Consider the following 21,423-nt stretch of genomic DNA (forward strand, 5'->3'; position numbering starts at 1 on the left):
TAAATGTGTAGTGTTGTAAAAGGGAAATTGTGAAATTTGAATTTAATGTTTTAAAAAAATGGAAGTCATTTTTCAGAGCCCAAGATGAAAATGTCAGAGTACTCTATGGTAGGCATGAAATGAAATATAACATGGGTGAGAAGGTCACAAAGGGCAGTTTGAAAACTCTGTTTTAGTGACTTTCTCTTAACACCAGCTATAAAGGAGCCACAGATTCATACATTGAAAAAGTGATGATATCTTCAAATGCTGAAGATGCTTTTCTGATCAAAATGCTGCTGAGACAGACAAGGCGCCCAGAAATTGGAGACAAATTCAGCAGTCGTCATGGGCAAAAAGGTAAACTGTATCATTTCTCAACGTGATTATAAAACAAGATATGAATGATTTGTTAACCACTTACATCAAATTACCCCATTTATAAAATTTACTTTGGAAAAGTATTACATGGTTATAAAAATTATTCTTGTTTTATTTCTTAGATTAACCTGTTTATGTTTTAATGGCATTTAAAAATATATGGTAGACTTGTTCCTCTGTGCTGTCTATTTCATTCTCCTGCAGTTGCTATGCCCAGAATTATAATTAGGTGATGCACCTGTTGAGATACATGTAGCTGTTGAAAAAATAAATAGTAGTGCCTTTTTTTTTTTCTGAAAGGTACATCTTTAAACTACTATATGTTCTGTTGGGTCATAGTATCATAAGATGTCAGCACTAGAAGACACCTCAGAGTTATCTGTCCCCTTGTTTACAGATGAGGAAATTTAGACCCCGCACTTTCAGTGGCCAGTCAAGGATACGCAGCTACTTCGTTGTTGAACTGGTGTTAGAACCTAGGTCTCCTGACCCCAAGGGGTGCTTTGTGTGTCTCCCACATCTAATCCCATTGGCAAGCCTCACTCATTCCTTTGATGGTTACTGCACAGTTTTCATCTATTTGTAGTTTTGTTTATTTTCAAGAAACACAGCACTGTATCACTGTTAATTAACTCATTTATCAGTAAGGTCTTGTTTAGTCAGTATACACAGTGTTTAAAGTGGAAAGTTTGTCCTGGGGTTTGAATTTTAGCTCTGCCTGTCGCTTAGCTTTAAGAACAACAGCAGCTAACACTTTTGTAGCACTAACTGTGTGCCTGGCTGCGTTCTCAGCACTTGACAGGTGCTAACTCATTTGATTCTCACATAATTCTGGGAGGGAGGTAGCATCATTATCCATATTTTATAGATGAGGAAATAGAGGCATAGAGAGATTAATAGCTTGCTCAAGGTCACACAGTTGATGGGAGAACTGGCATTTGAACCTTGGCAGCTTGGCTCCAGAGACCTAGCTCTTAATTACTAGGCCACATTGACTGTTAAGCAGTTAGCAATGTGCCTGGCACATAGTAAGTGCTCAAGAAGACCATCATTCTTTTGCTATATACTTAAAATACATCACTTCTACTTTTCTACCTTGACTCTCACATTTGCTTATAAATTACTAGTGCGATATCTTCTTATTTTTAATTGGTTTGAAGATAACTGCACATTGTGTTTCTGCTGATTTTAAGTTTCTTTGCCAAGCAAGTATATCCATATTACAGTTCTCTTGGTCAAGTATACCCAGCCTTAGTTATCATTCTGCCAGTGAAACTATGTCAGACTAAGATACTCGTTCATCAAAATCATTTTTAGTTCTGTTGACAGAGGCAAGATTATTTTAGTCTGTCAATATTTTTAAGAAATAATTGGTTCCATCTGTTAATGTGAATTTGAGACACCTGTAATTCATATAGTTCCCTGAGATACTAACTCTTAATGCCCTTTGAGTGTTTTTTAAAGTATCTTGAGTTTCTAACGTTTTATATGGCTTGCCAGTAAAAAATCAAATTCTGTATATTGAAACTATTTCCCCTTTTCTCTTGGTCTTGACAGTTGCTGAGTCAATTATGGGGTAACCTTAACCTCATTTGCTAGGTCATTGTGGGGTAACCTTAACCTCATTTGTAGTCTCTATCTTACTTGGCCTCCTACTTGGACAAAAGCAAAGTTGATACTCTTCTTGTAAAATATTGACACTGGAAGCTTCACAAGAATGCACACCATAAGAGAATATCCCTTCTGAATCACTTTAAAAGACTAAGGTACCCCAAATCCTTATGTCTTTATCCTGTCAGGGTATTATACAAAGAGTTGCAGACTAGCAGATATTTCAGTGGCTATGCAATGCGTTCTAACTCCACTAAACTTTTTTTTTTTTTCAAGTTCTGGATTACATGTGCAGAACGTGCAGTTTTGTTACATAGGTATACACGTGTCATGGTAGTTTGCTGCACCCGTCAACCCATCACCTACATTAGGTATTTCTCCTAATGTTATCCCTCCCCTAGCCTCCCACCTCCAGCAGGCCCCAGTGTGTGATGTTCCCCTCCCTGTGTCCAAGTGTTCTCATTGTTCAACTCCCACCTATGAGTGAGAACATGCGGTGTTTGGTTTTCTGATCTTGTGATAGTTTGCTGAGAATGATGGTTTCCAGTTTCATCCACGTCCCTGCAAAGGACACGAACTCGTCCATTTTTATGGCTGCATAGTATTCCATGGTGTATATGTGCCACATTTTCTTAACCCAGTCTATCATTGATGGACATTTGGGTTGGTTCCAAGTTGCTATTGTGAGTAGTGCTGCAATAAACATACATGTGCATGTGTCTTTATGGTAGAATGATGTATAATCCTTTGGGTATATGCCCGGTAATGGAATGGCTGGGTCAAATGGTATTTCTAGTTCTAGATACTTACGGAATCGCCACACTATCTTCCACAATGGCTGAACTAATTTACACTCCCACCAACAGTGTACAAGTGTTCCTATTTTTCCACAACCACTCCAGCATCTGTTGTTTCCTGACTTTTTAATGATTGCCATTCTAACTGGCATGAGATGGTATCTCATTGTGGTTTTGATTTGCATTTCACTAATGACCAGTAATGATGAGCATTTTTTCATGTGTCTGTTGGCTGCATAAATGTCTTCTTTTGAAAAGTGTCTGTTCATATCCTTTGCCCATTTTTTGATAGGGGTTGTTTGCTTTTTTCTTGTAAATTTGTTTAAGTCCTTTGTAGATTCTGGATATTAGCCCTTTGTCAGATGGATAGATTGCAAACATTTTCTCCCATTCTGTAGTTTGCCTGTTCACTCTGATGATAGTTTCTTTTGTTGTGCAGAAGCTCTTTAGTTTAATTAGGTCCCATTTGTCAATTTTGGCTTTTGTTGCCATTGCTTTTGGTGTTTTAGACATGAAGTCTTTGCCTGTGCCTATATCCTGAATGGTATTGCCCAGGTTTTCTTCTAGGATTTTTATGGTCCTAGGTCTTATGTTTAGGTCTATGATCCATTTGAGTTGATTTTTGTATAAGGTTTAAGGAAGGGGTCCAGTTTCAGTTTTCTGCATATAGCTAGCCAGTTTTCCCAACACCGTTTATTAAATAGGGACTCTTTTCCCCATTGCTTGTATGTGTCAGGTTTGTCAAAGATCAGATGGTGGTAGATGTGTGGTGTTATTTCTGAGGCCTCCATTCTGTTCCATTGGTCTAAATCTCTGTTTTGGTACCAGTACCATGCTGTTTTGGTTACTGTAGCCTTGTAGTATAGTTTGAAGTCAGGTAGCATGATGCCTCCAGCTTTGTTCTTCTTGCCTAGGATTGTCTTGGCTATGTGGGCTCTTTTTTGGTTCCATATGAATTTTAAAGTAGTTTTTTCCAGTTCTGTGAAGAAAGTCATTGGTAGCTTGAGGCGGCAGGGAGGGGTAGTATTGAATCTATAAATTACTTTGGGCAGTAAGACCATTTTCCAGATATTGATTCTTCCTGTCCATGAGCATGAAATGTCTTTCCATTTGTTTGTGTCCTCTCTTATTTCCTTGAGCAGTGGTTTGTAGTTCTCCTTGAAGAGGTCCTTCACATCCCTTGGAAGTTATATTCCTAGGTATTTTATTCTCTTAGTAGCAATTGTGAATGGGAGTTCACTCATGATTTGGCTCTCTGTCTGTTATTGGTGTATAGAAATGCTTGTGATTTTTGCACAGTGATTTTGTATCCTGAGACTTTGCTGAAGGTGCTTATCAGCTTAAGGAGATTTTGGGCTGAGATGGGGTTTTCTAAATACAAAGTCATGTCATCCGCAAACAAAGAAAATTTGACTTCCTCTCTTCCTATCTGAATATACTTTGTTGCTTTCTCTTACCTGATTGCCCTGGGCAGAATTTCCAATGCTATGTTGAATAGGAGTGGTGAGAGAGGGCATCCTTGTGCCAGTTTTCAAAGGGAATGCTTCCAGTTTTTGGCCATTCAGTCTGATATTGGCTGTGGGTTTGTCATAAATAGCTCTTATTATTTTGAGATATGTTCCATCAATACCTGGTTTATTGAGAGTTTTTAGCATGAAACGCTGCTGAATTTTGTCGAAGGCCTTTTCTGCATCTATTGAGATAATCATGTGGTTTTCGTCGTTGGATCTGTTTATGTGATGGCTTACGTTTATTGATTTGCGTATGTTGAACCAGCCTTGCATCCGAGGGGTGAAGCCAGCTTGATCATGGTGGACAAGCTTTTTGACGTGCTGCTGGATTCGGTTTGCCAATATTTCGTTGAGGATTTTCACATCAAGGTTCATCGGGGATATTGGCCTAAAATTCTCTTTTTTTGTTGTGTCTCTGCCAGCTTTGGTATCAGGATGATGCTGGCCTCATAAAATGAGTGAGGGAGGATTCCCTGTTTTTCTGTTGATTTGGAATAGTTTCAGAAGGAATGGTACCAGCTCCTCTTTGTAACTCTGGTAGAATTTGGCTGTGAATCTATCTGGTCCTGGACTTTTTTTGGTTGGTAGGCTATTAATTATTCCCTCAATTTCAGAACCTGTTATTGGTCTATTCAGAGATTCAGCTTCTTCCTGGTTTAGTCTTGGGAGGGTGTATGTGTCCAGGAATTTATCCATTTCTTCTAGATTTTCTAGTTTATTTGCTTAGAGGTGTTTATAGTATTCTCTGATGGTAGTTTATATTTCTGTGGGATGGGTGGTGATATCCCCTTTATCATTTTTTATTGAATGTATTTGATTCTTCTCTCTTTTCTTCTTATTAGTCTTGCTAGCAATCTATCCATTTTGTTGATCTTTTCAAAATACCAGCTCCTGGATTCATTGATTTTTTTTTTAATACTTTTTTGTGTCTCTCTCCTTCAGTTCTGTTCTGATCTTAGTTATTTCTTGCCTTCTGCTAGCTTTTGAATTTGTTTGCTCTCGCTTCTCTAGTTCTTTTAATTGTGATGTTAGGGTGTCGATTTTAGATCTCTCCTGCTTTCTCTTGTGGGCATTTATTGCTATAAATTTACCTCTACACACTGCTTTAAATGTATCCCAGAGATTCTGGTACGTTGTGTCTTTGTTCTCATTGGTTTCAAAGAACATCTTTATTTCTGCCTTCATTTCATTATTTAGTCAGTAGTCATTCAGGAGCAAGTTGTTCAGTTTCCATGTAGTTGTACGGTCTTGAGTGAGTTTCTTAATCCTGAGTTCTAATTTGATTGCACTGTGGTCTGAGAGACAGTTTGTTGTGATTTCTGTTCTTTTACATTTGCTGAGGAGTGTTTTACTCCCTATTATGTGGTCAGTTTTAGAGTAAGTGTGATGTGGTGCTGAGGAGAATGTATATTCTGTTGATTTGGGGTGGAGAGTTCTGTAGATATCTATTGGGTCCATTTGGTCCAGAGCTGAGTTCAAGTCCTGGATATCCTTGTTAAGTTTCTGTCTCATTAATCTGTCTAATATTGACAGTGGGGTGGTAAAGTCTCCCATTATTATTGTATGGGAGTCTAAGTCTCTTTGTAGGTCTCTAAGAACTTGCTTTATGAATCTGGGTGCTCCTGTATTGGGTGCATATATATTTAGGATAGTTAGCTCTTCTTGTTGAATTGACCCCTTTACCATTATGTAATGGTCTTGTCTCTTTGATTGTTTGTTTGTTTAAAGTCTGTTTTATCAGAGACCAGGATTGCAACCCCTGCTTTTTTTTGCTTTTCATTTGCTTGGTAGATCTTCCTCCATCCCTTTATTTTGAGCCTATGTGTGTCTTGCATGTGAGATGGGTCTCCTGAATACAGCACACTGATGGGTCTTGACTCTATCCAGTCTGCCAGTCTGTATCTTTTAACTGGGGCATTTAGCCCATTTACATTTAATGTTAATATTGTTATGTGTGAATTTGATCCTGTCATTATGATGCTCGCTGGTTATTTCACCCGTTAATTGATGTAGTTTCTTCCTAGCATCGATGCTCTTTACAATTTGTCGTGTTTTTGCAGTGGCTAGTACCGGTTGTTCCTTTCCTTGTTGAGTGCTTCCTTCAGGAGCTCTTGTAAGCAGGTCTGTTGGTCACAAAATCTCTCAGCATTTGCGTGTCTGTAAAGGATTTTATTTCTCCTTCACTTATGAAGCTTAGTTTGGCTGGATATGAAATTCTGGGTTGAAAATTATTTCCTTTAATAATGTTGAATATTGGATCCTACTCTTTTCTGGCTTGTAGGGTTTCTGCAGAGAGATCTGCTGTTAGTCTTATGGGCTTCCCTTTGTGGGTAACCCAACCTTTCTCTCTGGCTGCCCTTAACACTTTTGCTTCATTTCAACCTTGGGGAACCTGACAATTATGTGTCTTGGGGTTGCTCTTCTCAAGGAGTATCTTTGTGGTGTTCTCTATATTTCCGGAATTTGAATGTTGGCCTGCCTTGCTAGGTTGGGGAAGTTCTCCTGGATAATATCCTGAAGAGTGTTTTCTAACTTGGTTCCATTCTCCCCATCACTTTCAGATACACCAATCAAATGTAGATTTGGTCTTTTCACATAGTCCCATATTTCTTGGAGGCTTTGTTCGTTTCTTGTCACTCTTTTTTCTCTAATCTTGTCTTCTTGCTTTATTTTATTAATTTGATCTTCAGTCACTGATATCCTTTCTTCTGCTTGATCGAATTGGCTATTGAAGCTTGTGCATGAGTCACGAAGTTCTCGTACTGTGGTTTTCAGCTCCATCAAGTCATTTAAGCTCTTCTCTACACTGGTTGTTCTAGTTAGCCATTTGTCTAATCTTTTTTCAGGTTTTTAGCTTCCTTGTGATGGGTTAGAACATGCTCCTTTAGCTTGGAGAAGTTTCTTATTACCGACCTTCTGAAGCCTGCTTCTGTCAACTCGTCAAACTCATTCTCCATCCAGCTTTGTTCCCTTGCTGGTGAGGAGTTGTGTTCCTTTGGAGGAGAAGAGGTGTTCTGGTTTTTGGAATTTTCAGCCTTTCTGCTCTGGTTTCTCCCCATCTTTATGGTTTTATCACTCTTTGATGTTGGTGACCTATGGATGGGGTTTTGGTCTGGATGTCCTTTTTGTTGATGTTGATGCTATTCCTTTCTGTTTGTTAGTTTTCTCTCTAACAGTCAGGTCCCTCAGCTGCAGGTCTGTTGGAGTATGCTGGAGGTCCACTCCAGACCCTGTTTGCCTGGGTATCACCAATGGAGGCTGCAGAACAGCAAATATTGCTGCCTGATCCTTCCTCTGGAGGCTTCATCCCAGTGGGGCACCTGCCTGTATGAGGTGTCTGTCAGCCCCTCCTGGGAGGTGTCTCCCAGTCAGGCTACAGGGGGCTGAGGGACCTACTTGAGAAGGCAGTCTGTCCATTATCAGAGCTCAAACACCATGCTGGGAGAACTGCTGCTCTCTTCAAAGTTGTCAGGCAGTGATGTTTAAGTCTGGAGAAGCTGTCTGCTGCGTTTTGTTCAGATGTGCCTTGCCCTCAGAGGCGGAATCTAGAAAGGCAGTAGGCCTTGCTGAGCTGCGGTGGGCTCCACCCAGTTTGAGCTTCCCTGCCGCTTTGTTTACACTGTGAGCGTAGAACTGTCTCCTCAAGCCTCAGCTATTGTGGATGACCCTCCCCACTCATCGCTCCATAGTCCCAGATCAATCTCAGACTGCTGCACTAGCAGTGAGCAAGGCTTCATGGGCATGGGACCTGCCAAGCCAGGCATGGGAGGGGATCTCCTGATCTGCTGGCTGTGAAGACATGGGGAAAGCGCAGTATTTGGGCAGGAGTATACCGCTCCTCCAGGTACAGTTACTCACAGCTTCCCTTGGCTAGGAAAGGGAAACCCCCTGACCCCTTGCGCTTCCTGGGTGAGGTGACACCCCGCCCTGCTTCAGCTTACCCTCCATGGGTTGCACCCACTGTCCAGCAAGTCCCAGTGAGATGAACCAGGTACCTCAGTTGGAAATGCAGAAATCACCCATCTTCTGTGTTGGTCTCACTGGGAGGTGTAGACTGGAGCTGTTCCTATTTGGCCATCTTGGATACAACCAGTCTGCACTAAACTTCTTGAAGACAGAGGCCATGTCCTTGTATTCTCCATAAAGCCCAATAAGGCCTTTCTCATACATGACACTTAATAGATAGTAGATAATAGGTGAGTTCACAATGTATATGAATGAATGAGTGAATGAATTAATAAATTGGAGGTAGGGAAGTGATGGGGGTAGATTCTCTACTGTTGATGGATTGATTTTATTCAGGTTTTAATCTGTCTGCTATGTGTGATTACGTGTATGTGTATAGACAAAGCAGTGCCTTTTTTTTTTTTTTTTTTAGACAGAGTCTCACTATCACCCAGGCTAGAGTGCAGTGGCTCAATCTCTGCTCACTGCAACTTCCACCTCCCGGGTTCAAGTGATTCTTCTGCCTCAGCATCCCCCATTAGCTGGGACTACAGGCATGCGCCAGCATGGCTGGCTAATTTTTAGTATTTTTAATAGAGATGGAGTTTCACCATATTGCCCAGCCTGGTCCCAAATTCCTCAGCTCAGGCAATCCGTCCACCTCAGCCTCCCAAAGTGCTGGGATTACAGATGTGAGCTACCGTGCCCGGCCAAAGCAGTGCTTTTAAAAGTGAAAACAACACACCTAATTCGTAAGCTCCTGAAAATACAGACATCTAGGTAAAATGTCAGGAAGGTCTTTGTGCTATAGCATTTTTTCAGACTGTTAATATGATTGGTATAATGTTCATTAACAGGCATGCTTTCTAATTTGCAGTGATCTGAAACAGCAGATTTTAGAGAGCTGTTCAATCTTAGGGGAGCTTTGACTTGTATGTCTCTTTACAAAACTGAAGGAGTCCTCCTGGGTCTAGCTGACCTTTCCCTTGTAGTGAGGAGTTTGTCTTGCTCCTTTTTTTTTCCAGATGGCTTTTAATCCAAGGGTAAAAACCTTCTGATTAGCCTAGATTCCCTTGATAGTCCCTTCTCTTACATCTTCATCAAATTTATGTTAAAGATTGGGGAAAAAACAAGCAAACAAACAAAAAGTAGGTAGTGTAAACTTTAACAGAGTAATAGAAGGATTGACATGGGACTCGTAACTAGACATAGTTTTTATTTCTCTTAAGTATAATTTTATTATTAAATAATAAATGCACATTGTTTTAAAAGGTCAAACAGAACAAGAAGGGGTTCTTTGTACAAAAAAAACCCATCAGTCCTTGTCTCTCCTCCTGACCCAACTTTGGTTAGGTATAAAATTCTAGGTTGAAAATTGTTTTCCCTAAGGATTTTGGTGGCCTTGCCACATCATCATCTAGATTCCATGTAAATTGTAATGTCACTCTTCTTCCTGGTTATTTTGTGCCCTGTTTCTCTTTTTCCCTGCTTATCTCCCTCCTACTTTATTCCTTTCTCTCTGGAAGCTTTTACTATCTTCCTCCCTTCTTGAAATTCTGAAACTTCATAGGCCCTTTTTTCATTCCTTGTGCTGGGAAATTGGACACCCTCGCATTCTGGAGGTTTAAGTTCCTTCAGTTCTAGGACATTTTCTTCTATTTATTTAGTTAATAATTTCCTCTTCCTCATTTTCCCCATACCCTTTCTGGTTTTCTTAGTGGTCAAATATCGGAACTTCCAGATTGATGCTCTAGTTTTCTTATCTTTTTGCCCTCTTCTTGTTTTTCTTTTTAGATTTGATCAATGTTATTTTTCAGATTTTTTAAACCTATCATATTTTAAATTTCTAATTAAATGTTTAAAGTTAATTTATATTCTTATAGCAAGAAATATGTAATTTTAGTGTCTCTGAATTTTAGTTTTTTGGTTTTTCTTTTTAGTTTTCTTCTGTTTCTAATTTTCTTTCTTTCCTTTTTTCTTTTTCTCTCTCACTCTCTCTTTCTTTTTCTTTCTTTCTTTCTTTCGCAGTATCTTGCTCTGCCCTGTCACCCAGGATGGAGTGCAGTGGCATGATCACAGCTCACTGCATCCTCAACCTCCTGGGCTCAAGCGATCCTTCCATCTCAGCCTCCAGAGTAGCTGGACTACAGGCATGCACCACCATGCCTGGCTAATTTTTGGGTTTTTTGTTTGTTTGTTTTTGTTTTTTGCTTTTTGTTTTTTTATAGAGACTGGGTATTGCCATATTACCCAGGCTGGTCTCGAACTCCTAGGCTCAAACGATACACCTGCCTCAGCTTCCCAAAGTGGCATTTGAACCTTGGGATTACAGTTGTGAGATTACAGGCATGAGCCACTGTGCCTGGCCATTTCTATCTTTCGATAGGATTTTCCTCTCCTATTTGTTTTAGTGTCTGATTTGTTGTTGTTGGAGGCTTTCCTCTAATACCTGGAATACCTCTGAACCCTAGAAAGCATTTGAAAGCTCTATGTGGATAGAACTTGTTGACTAGTGAATATCATCGTAGGGTGGTCAGGTACTGAACCTCTTTATTATTGGTGCCATTCAGTTTCAACATACTAGGATCTTTGTAACTCCTGCCTGAAGGTTGGAGCTGGAATGAGGGTGGGGACAGTGCTTAAGTCTGTCAGCTGACCTCCAGGAGTCAGGCAGGGGCAGGGACTGGAGCTTACTCTTCAGTGCATAGACTTTTAATTCCTCTGTATCAAGCTTTTGACCAGCCCACCCTCTGCTGTACTTGCTACCCTTGGGTCTCAGATCAAGTACTGAAGTAGTGACTACTCAAGTAAGAGTTGGGGGAGAAGTGTGGTTTCCTGGCTGTATGGGCTAGGAAATACAGAGAACTGACAATTTCTTATATAGACATTTATTTATACAAATATTTGTTAAGTCTGGTACTATTCTAGGCTCTGGTGACAGGCAGTAAACAAAATAGATTAAAGTTCCAACCCTTGCGGAGCTTGTGTTCTTGTGGGCAAGAAGGAAAATAGTAAGTGCTGAGGGAATGATGTGTCATGAGATAAGAAAAGATTGAAAGCTGGGAAGGGGGATGGGAATCATATCAGGGGAGGGCATGTGGTTAGTGATTCAATGTTTAGGCAGAGTGGTTGGGGAACAACACCATGTTGAAAAGATGGCGTTGAGTAAAGACCTGAGAGAAGTAAGAGGGTGAGCCCTCTTTGGCTGAAGAGCATTTGAGGTGAAGGCTTTGCGGCCGTAGCTCACCTAATAGAAGACCAGCAAGGAGGCCCTATGGCTGGAGCAGAGTGTGAGGTGAGGAGGCAGCCATGAGGCTCACAGGTCACAGCAGGAACTTTGACTTTTATTCTGAGGGAGAGGGAAGCCACTGGAGAAGGGGTTTGAGCTGGTGAGAGATAATCTGACTGACACTGGCTGCTGTGTTCAAAGAAACTGCAGTGGTGCCAGTTCAAAAGCTATATGACAGTTGGAGGTGGGCTGGAAAAGCGTAACGATGAGGAATTGGTGAGAAAGGATCAGAGTCTGGACACATTTTGAAAGTAGAGCCTCCTGGAATTGCTGATGGGTTGGTCGGCTTTGACTCAGTCCTCTTGCTTTCAGCTTCGCACCTCACACTGCCTTTTGCAATACTAGTACTTCGTGTCTCTGTCTTCTGAACCTTCCCAGGAATCGGGTGGGTGAGTGGGGGTGGCACCAAAGGCCGCATCAGCTCGCCTCTTCACACCTCATCTGCAGGGACTTAGGATTACTCTTCTGTTACTTTTCTCTCCTCTCTTTATCAGCCTTCAAAGTTGTAAAATTATCTCATGCCCACTTGATAACACTGTGCTTGTTCTTTCTCCTTACACGTAGGTTTACACCTTAAGTTTTAAAACTCAGTAAGGTTTAGAGAAGCAGTGTTGATAAATACGTGTTTCATCTGTCATGTTTAACTAGAAATCTGTTTATCATTTGAGAATATTCAACACAAAAATGTTTAGTGAGTATGCTTGATTTTTTTCAGTGCAACTTATAGAACTGAAAATTATTTTAGTAAAAGATGAGAAGGATTTTCAGAGCACTAACCTTTTGTTTCCTGACCAGAGCCTTGCCTCTAAGGCTTCTTCGGGGTTTTTTTTTTTTTTTTTTTTGTCTACTTTAATCATTTCAAGATTGAAAATTAATTTTAAAATGTTTAAAGCTCACACCCTGAGAATTATGACATAAATGCTAACAATCATGAGAGAAGCATTAATCATAGTTTGTCAGCTCTTATCTGAAAATAACTTATCTTTTTTCTGGATCATTGTTGTAACTAAGGTCTACAACTTTGATCCTCTTCTTGAATGTCACCCATCTGAAGCCAGAGGTATGACAGTAGCAAAAGTCTATTTTTTGAAATTTTATTAATAAAATTCTAAAGATTCAAAGATACTAATAGTTTTGTTAAAATAATTGTATATGTTGTTAAATATCCAGAATACCTTCTTGGCTAACTTAGTGTATTATTCCATTTTCACACTACTATAAAGAAATACCTCAGACTGGATAATTTATAAAGAAAAGAGGTTTAACTGGCTCACAACTCTGCAGGCTGTACAGGAAGCATGGCTGGAGAGCCTCAGGAAAGTTATAATCGTGACAGAAAGCGACGGGGAAGCAGGCACATCTTACACGGCCAGAGCAGGAGGAAGAGAGAGAAGGGGCAGGTGCTACGTACTTTCAAACAACCAGTTCCCGTGAGAACTCACTCACGATCACGAGAACAGCAAGCGGGAAATCCACCCCACGATCCAATGTCCTCCCACCAGGTCCCTCCTCCAACACTGGGGATTTGACACGAGATTTGGGTGGGGACACAAATCTAAACCATATCACTTAGGTATATTTGTATATTTTAGGTTCATTGAGATTAGGAAACATGCCCTGCTGATTTACTTAACCCCAAAGCACCCAGCATAGCACTTCGCATATAACATGGTATCCACTTATGATGTTTGAGGAATCCTTTATTAAATAAAGGATTTTACATATTCATTGGTCTTGTTGGAAATTGTACTGATATAACAAGCCAAACTCATTACTCCCAGAATAAGTGTAATTTATTCTTCCTAGTAAGTACCAGAAATGAGATGCCTCATTTTTATCTAAACTGGCACCAGGAGTTTCAACACCTGAAACTCATAGCTTCCCAACCCTAACTGATCACACAGGCCCACTAAAGCTTCTTCAACCATAATAACTAAATATAGTCATCCCTCAGTATATGCTGGGAATTGGTTCCAGGACCCCTGCACATATTCAAGTCCCACAGTTGGACCTGTGGAACCCAAATATATGAAGAGTTGTCTCTCTGTGTAGAAGGGCTCACCTTCCGCAAATGCTGTATTTTCTTTTCACATTTCATTGAAGAAAAATCCCCATATAAGTGGACCTACACAGTTAAGACCTGTGTTATTCAAGGGTCAACTGTATACATGCCCCCCGACGTCCACCCCAGGCACAAATGAGAACCTGCCTTGACAGCCCCAGGGAAACCTATTCAGTCATATTTAAGTCACTGTTGTGGGCTCAAAACTGTGTGGGGCACTTTAGGGGATAGAAAGGAAATGAATCCCTTGACTAATGCCCATGAGGAGTTGACTGACACCTGAAGCAAAAAGATCAATATGAAGGATTACATAGTTACATGCTAAATTATATGGGAGAAACCACTAAAAATATAGAGGTTTAGAGTTTAGTATAGATAGGAATAGAATCTTAGAGTTTGAAAAGTCCTTTTAGAAGTCCAGTCTAAATCCATCTTCTAGTATAAGAGTTCTTTTTAGATTATCTTTGGCAGATGGTTTTCCATGTTCATTGTGGCCTGTGAAGGGAGGCCCTTGCTATTTTCTGAGGCAGCCTCTTCTGTAGTAGTACTGTTCTGATGGTTTTCCTGAGTCAGAAGTGCTCAAGAGTTAGTAAGAGTGCTCAAGAGTCTGTAAGTTACTGCAGTTAGTCCTGCCTTGTCTTGTGGGCCATACTGAATGAACACATTGCCTTTTCATCACAACCACCCTCTGTTCAGTATTTAAAGAAAGCCCTTGGATTGAGGAAAAGTATAGCAGAGAGAGAAAGGTCTTGAATTCTAACTAGGTGAGCTATTTTGTCCCTTTATGCCTTGGCCTCCTTGATACTAATGTGTAAAAGCAGGGAACGCAGTGCCTGATGCACAGGCAGCAGGCCGTAAAGGTGAGCTGCGGGCAAGTCTGTCTTGGGTCTTCTTTTGCAGGCTGCTTGCAAAAGAAGGCTTCAGATACTAGATGGGGTTCAGGCTTAGAGGGCTTTGATAAAGATGTGAAAGAAAAACAGGGGACAGCAGAGAAGAGCAAATCAATGGACTTGACTGAAATAAAGACAGCATAAAGAAGAAAAACCACAGGGACTGTGGTTTTAATCCTGGTAAATGATGGCACCAATCACAAAGCATTTGTGTCTCATTGACTTGAGATGATGCAATGATGGAAAATCATCTCAAGTGCTTATATTGTTGATTAATTCATCCATTTATTGAGCTTTCACTGTGTGCCAAGCACTGTTCTAGATACTGAAAATACAGAGGTAAACAAGACTGATGGGATCTCCGTTCTCCCAGGGTTTGTGTTCTCCTGGGGGAGAAAACAGACAGAAAAGAAGTAAACAAAAATATAAACCCCAACTACTTAGAAGGCTGAGGCAGGAGGATCACTTGAGCCCAGGAGTTTGAGACCAGCCTGGGCAGTATAGCAAGACTCCATTTCAAGAAAAAAAATATGTAAAGAAAAATATAAACAGGATAATTTAAGGTAATGATAAGTGCCATATATGAAGAATGATGTAAAAGAATGGATGGTTTAGTGGTGGGGGTGTGTACTTTAGATTAGGATCAGGAACAGCCTATTGGAGGAAGCGACATTGAGCTGAGACATGAAGGATACAAAGGAGCCAGCCAAGCAAAAGTCTGGGAGGATTTAGTTATAGGCAGAGAGAACCACTAGGGTAAGAGTTCTGAGGCACAAATGAGCTTGGTATATTCAAGGAAGAGAAAAAAGGCCAGTCTGGTCAGGCATATATGCCTGACAAGGAGCGTAGTATAAGACTTGTGGGGTGAGAGGAGGAGGATGGTGGCATATCCTGTAGGGCCTTTTGGCTAAAAGAAAGGAGATTGGACTTTACTCCAGATAGGCTGGGAACCAACAGAACTGTTGGATGGTGGGTATCTTGGTCCATTTTCTGCTGCTATGACAAAATACCACTGACTGGATAATTTATAAAGAAAAAAAGTTTATTTGGCTTATGGTTCTAAAGACTTGGAAGTCGAGGAGCATGGCACCAGCATCTGGAGAAGATCATCCCGTGGCAGACGGGCAGAGAGGCAGGAGAGCTTGCTTTTATAACAAAGCCAGTCCTGAGATAACTAACCCACATCTGTAATAATGGCATTAATCCATTCATGGGAATGGATTCCTTATGACCTAACCACCTCTTAAAGGCCCCGTATCAATTAAATCTCAGCATGAGTTTTGGTGGGTACATACAAACCGTAACAGTGAATGTAAGCAAAGGAGTGACAAGATCTAACTTACAACTTCTAGAGCTCACTGTGGATTCTATATGACAAGTGGATTGGAAGGGGCAAGGAAGAGGGCAGGGAGACCATTGCAGTGGTCCAGGCAAGAAAGGCTGGTGACTTGGACTAGGACAGCAGCAGTGGAAAAATATAGAGAAGTGACTGGATTCTGGACATACCCTGGAGATAGAGCCAGAAGGACTTGCTTATGGCTTGGATGGATGTTGTGAGAGGAAAATACAGGATTTGAGGATGAAGTCTGTGGCCTGAGCAACTGATAATGCTGTTTACCAAGATGGGATCGATTGGGTAAAGAATAGTTTTTTGGCATGAGGGTAGAGGTTGAGAGTTTGGGCCTCAGGTTGAAATGCCTGTCTTCTCCAAGTGAAGATATTAGGTTGGCAACTGGGTATAGAGTCTAGAGCTCCAGGGAGAGATTTGGGCTAGAGAAAAAATTGAGGAATCATTTGCATGCTGTTTATCTCCACATTTATAATATTTTACTTTTGGCATATTGATCATTTGTTAGCACTTTTATCTATATTTCATCCTTTAACTGGTACAGTTCCAGTTTGTGGTGTTATTCCTACTATAAAGAGTAAGGAGACTGAGGCTCAGGGAGGTGAGTAGCATGCCTCCTACAGCTTAGTGCTGGCAGAGCCTGCATTTGAATCCAGGGTTTTGATTCCAAGCATATTGCCCATTTGGTTAAATCTGGTTAAAGGTGGCTCTTTTCTCTTCTTATATCTTACTCTGCTCCTGAGATTGCCATATACCCGGAGATTTCTCACTGGAAAGACGCCACCTTTCCTGAGGATGAATCCTGCTGTTTCTTAGTATTATTTTCTGTCTCCTCCTTAAGATAGGCATCTTCTCAAAATTCCCATTCTTCCTGGATAAGCAGCTTTACAGCTGCCACAAATCCAGAATAAATACTACTCTCATACAGCATGTCACAGAAATGCCTGCCAAGGCCCCATATTAAGATGTACTCCTAAAATAAAGCTGTATTTTCTGGTGTCCCTTTCCTTCTAAAATCAGCTTATTGTAAAACACTATCCCCACTCCCTTCTTTAACTGGTCCTCTGGTCAGGCTTTAGTGGCCTTGTATAAAATTCAAAATCTATCAGGATTTTAAACAGTTGTAAAAGGAAGTCAGTTTTTGAGCCCTCAACTTTGACAGTTCTCCCAATGTATTTGGCTAGATGTGATAGTTAAAGCCACAAAAGAGGGCACTTGAAGAAAATGTTTTGGCCACAGTGATTGCAGTTAGTGCACTTGGAACCTTCAGATGCACAGATGGCAGGTGTCTGTAAGGAGCCACACAATAACCCAGCCCTTAGTGTGGGCCCAAAGGGGGACTGCATCAGGCCTAAAGGAGTTGGATATTGGCAAGTAAAATGTGAGCGAAACAGAAAATGTAGTCCACAACATCAGCTATGCTATTTGTAGTTGTCATGAAATGAGCTGATAAAAATTTCAAAGTGTTGAGTTTTCAGGGTATATGTGTCACACCACGATTCCTGCAGAGATTTGTTTGTTTGTTTGTTTGTTTCTGTTTTGGTCCAGATACATGCCAGAATAAAAGCAGTGGTTAGTTGAACTTAGTTTTTAATCCTGAGATGTGGAATTGTTTGGAAATCCTGTTTTTTCTTTTGTAGCATCTCCTGCAAGTTGACGCATATGTATCATCTATGAGAAAATTTTAAAATTATTTTGATTTAATATACCTTTGTGCACATTCTTTTTCTCTCTCCATTTACAGCATTAAATGTATTGTTCTGGGTGTTCAGAAAGTAACATGGCCCTGCAGATTGTCTGATTTTTGTCTTTTCTTAAAAGTTTACTTTAACAAAGCTGTCGTTAGGCGTTCTTTTTTTTACATTAATTGTGTGTAGATCACATTTCTGTGCCCAATGTCTCTTCAGATACCCTCTCTAACAATTAAAGGAGACTTGAAAGTTTAGTTTCACAGAACATGTGCATCTGTCCTGCTCAAGCCTGATCACTTCAAAGGTGGTAGGATAATTAGTAGCTAAATGAAACAAACATGAAGAGGAGGCGGAACAGTGGTAGTTATGTGCTGCATGTGATCACAGCTCATGGAGAAGACTGAAGGGGGCAGAATGCATGGGTAAACTGGAATAAGGGAGTCAATTCTGAGTACCTGGGAATCAACATCAGTGCTGCATGATAAGCAAAGATTGAATGCAATTGGTCAGAGAAGGCCCACTGGAGAAGTGAAAATGTTTTATCAGTTACAGATGTGACAGAGTCAATAAGCAGCATCACCTTCTGTAACCTCAAAAGTGGAGGAGGACTAAGCAGAGAACCAAGTAATGAGGAACCATATTTTGTAAAGAAGGTGGCGTCACAATTAACATAGACTACTGTGGGCTCAGAGGCAGGCAGGATTCATTCACAGTGTACTTTTTCGATGAAGGCATTTCAATACAGTCTTCTACTGACACTTTCAAAGAATCTTAATGAAGTACAACCTTCCTTTGGGCATTGTGAGGTCAGTTATATATCTTATCAGTAAATGATAAGTGATAAATGATAAATGATAAATGATAAGTGAGTCGGCGCCCCCCAAAAGAACTGGACCTTTGATCAAGAATCTCTAGAGCCGTTCATCCTTTAGTAGTATGCAAAATGCCATCCAAAATGAAATTATTTAGTAATAACCTTCTATACACCAAAGTTGTGAATTTGTTGTTTGTTTATTTACAAAAGCAGGAAAGTTTAGTTTTGTTTTACATTTATTTGGGGAGAAATATGTAAACCCTGAAGTCTTAAGCTCCTTTCCCAAGTGGTCTAGACTTCTAGGTATTTTTGAGTGAAGTCATGACTTATCTGGTTGAGGCATAATGATGTTCCAAAGGGAAAAGAGAGCTGAACATGGGTGTGGAATGTTCTGTGTGTCGCTGTATATTCTAATCATTTTTATAGATAGAGTTAAAGATAGGAAGAGGCATTCACATATGCCGATTTAAATTATGTTTGGAATTAGACTATTAAAATCAAAATAACATATGTAAGCCTCTTCAACTGTGTTGTAAATTCTAATGGAGGGAACTCATCAAGGGCAAATATTTTTATGTTGAACCTTGTTTTCTCTGGTGATTAGTGTATTTATTAGAAGATTGACTACTCCTTTTTTAAAAAATTCTTCAACACAAATTATCTGACAGCCCAAGGAATTCTCAAGTTAAGTTCCATTTCAGTGTTCAGGCAAACCAAATTATTATATTTCCAGATTTCCTCTTCTTTTGCTGCCATTCACAATGAAGGAGGAAAAAGCGGACTCCTTTGATGTGGAGAGAGAGAAAAAAAAAAGCAATATATCACTTTCCTGAAAGAACATTTCTCAGTCTCTCATGTGAAAAAGGATTAGCACCTCCAACAAAGGTCCTGTGGATCACAGCATCAGGCAGCAATACCAAGCAGTACTCCTAAGAAGAGGAAAAACTGTATTTGAGCAAGAGTGTTTGTCCTGGCAAACAGAAGCTTTTTAATAACTGCAAATCTGAGATAATGGCATACGCTCCCTAAATCCTTAAGGACCAGACAACTAGTTTAAATGGAGTGAAGTCAAGTTTTGTTTTACAATAGAAGTCTAGTCTTATAAAAATATAGTTTTTTCACTTAAAGATTTAGTCTGCCTATCTGTGATTGATAAGGATTATGCGTATATGGATAAAATCGTTTGGAAGATTCATCTTTGACCCTCTCTTATACAAAAAAAGTTCCATTATAAGGTCACTTGCTTCCATTTTGCCCTAATAAGTTATTCAATAACCTGCTGAATTAATTTATTAAGATTTTGATTGAATGTTTCTTAGAAGAAAAGAAAACCTGCTCCGAGTTTCCAACACGTTAAAGAATCCTTTTACAGTAGATATAAAGAGGCTGTGGGAAGTAAGAAAATGGTAATTCATGTGTGAGAGAAAAGCCAAGGAGAAAGTTTATCTGTTAAACAAGGTTTGGCTTAAAAGTTTGATTTTGCTAGACCTTCATTTGTTAGTCCTTTTTTCTGTATTATGCTTTCTAAAACTGAGAAAGTGAAAAGAACCCGATTTAAAGTAAGAATAATAATAATACCTTGTACTCATGTAGTACTTGAGCCTGTCTAAAATCCTCTCTGCAAGTCCACAGCTTTAAACAGTCTGGATAGCTTTGGCTCTCTACTTTGCTTGATCCTGTTTGAATGGAAGTTTCTAAGTGGGAGGGGAGAAGGAGGCTGGTAGTGCTCACAGTATGAGCCCCATCATAAGGTGTATGATGCCAAACGATCCATCAGAGTTTCAGTCCAAAACCAAAACTCCAGCAGCTCTTACTTTAATGTTAGAAATCAGGGTTTCTTCTTCCACACAGATACTTTATTATAAGAAGACTTTATCGAATTGGCTTTTTTAGGAACAAATTTTGGTCTTCAGTAGCTCGCCAGTAACCCTCTGACCTTTCAGTAAATATCCAACTAAAGCTTTGAAATTAGGGTATTTAGTGTTTTATGGCCCAGAATAAAAATCTCCAATTCTGTTTCCAAATAGTGTAGCCTCAACACATTTTATTAAGCTCTTGACACATTCAGCCGTGTGTATTTTGTAAAGTTCCTATGGTTATTGTTTTACAATAGCTGCTTGCAAAAGCATTGTAAGGGTTTCAATTAATCAGCCCTTTGTGCGCTTCAGACTATGCAAATTTATCACATCAAACCATTCAACTGCTCATGGGAAAGCCGTGTAAAAACTGTATTGTCTTCTAGCGCCTCCTCTCATTTAGAGTGATGTTTTAATAAGAAAGCTAATCAAGTTTTCTTATGCATTATTTATCTGTTAACATGTAAGGAAGAGCCGAATTAAAATTATGTCAACCGGGATATGGCAAGTGATGTGATAGATCTGGAAATGATTCAACAACAGAACAAAGCCAATATGATTCAACAGTTTTTGTCTACTCCCCTCCCTCTGGGGATTATTTAAGGTGGTGGTGTGAAAAATAAAAGGAGGTTAATTCGATAGCTGGAAAAGGGGAGGGGAAGAAAGGAATAACCACCTGTGTTAGCCTTAACATTTTGATTTAGAGATTTCGTTTCTGAATGTATAATGGCTCATTGAGATGAGTTTACTCAAAGCAAACCATTTCTTCATAGGAACAGTCAAACTTGAAAGCATTCCTACTGCTTCTTTGGCCCCATTTACTACCATGTTCATCAGCGGTAAACTATTCCCCAATAGATATCTGCAACCCCAGGTCTCGTGAAAGTTATCAGGAGACAGTGTCTTGATGATGTTAAATGACCTGCGCAACCCAGGAAGGAGTCATCTGCTTTTCTGCCTCTCCAGCCAAAGTTAGTGCAACTGCAACTGCTCCTTCTATTCATTAAGTTGGTCTCCTTTGCTTTGCTAGTTTGCTTCCTGCTGAGAGTAATTAGGTTTCTTATATAATAATAATTCCTTGTATTTAGATGCAGCCTTTCTCTAAGGACCTTAAAGTACCTCTCAGACATTAGCTCATCTGTTCTTCTAACACAATTGCCTCATGAGATAGGTGCTAATTATTCCCGTTACAAAGAGCAAACAACTAAGGCTCACCAGAAAGTGGTGCTTCCCCCACACCCCCAAGGTA

The 21,423-nt window shown here is 40.0% G+C and overlaps 1 protein-coding gene across 4 annotated transcripts in view; it reads left to right on the forward strand.

Annotated features, from left to right (window-relative positions):
- POLR3B (RNA polymerase III subunit B) overlaps positions 1–21,423 on the forward strand; it is a 136,762-nt gene that overhangs the window by 96,508 nt on the left and 18,831 nt on the right. For all 4 annotated transcript variants that reach the window (XM_005572107.4, XM_015431480.3, XM_015431478.3 and 1 more), the window contains one exon: positions 197–339. In XM_005572107.4, coding sequence (XP_005572164.1) covers positions 197–339 — 143 coding nt within the window. The remainder of the gene's footprint in view (positions 1–196; positions 340–21,423) is intronic.

This window comes from Macaca fascicularis, chromosome 11 (assembly GCF_037993035.2).
Source record: "Macaca fascicularis isolate 582-1 chromosome 11, T2T-MFA8v1.1".
In the NCBI taxonomy this organism is placed as follows: Eukaryota; Metazoa; Chordata; class Mammalia; order Primates; family Cercopithecidae; genus Macaca; species Macaca fascicularis.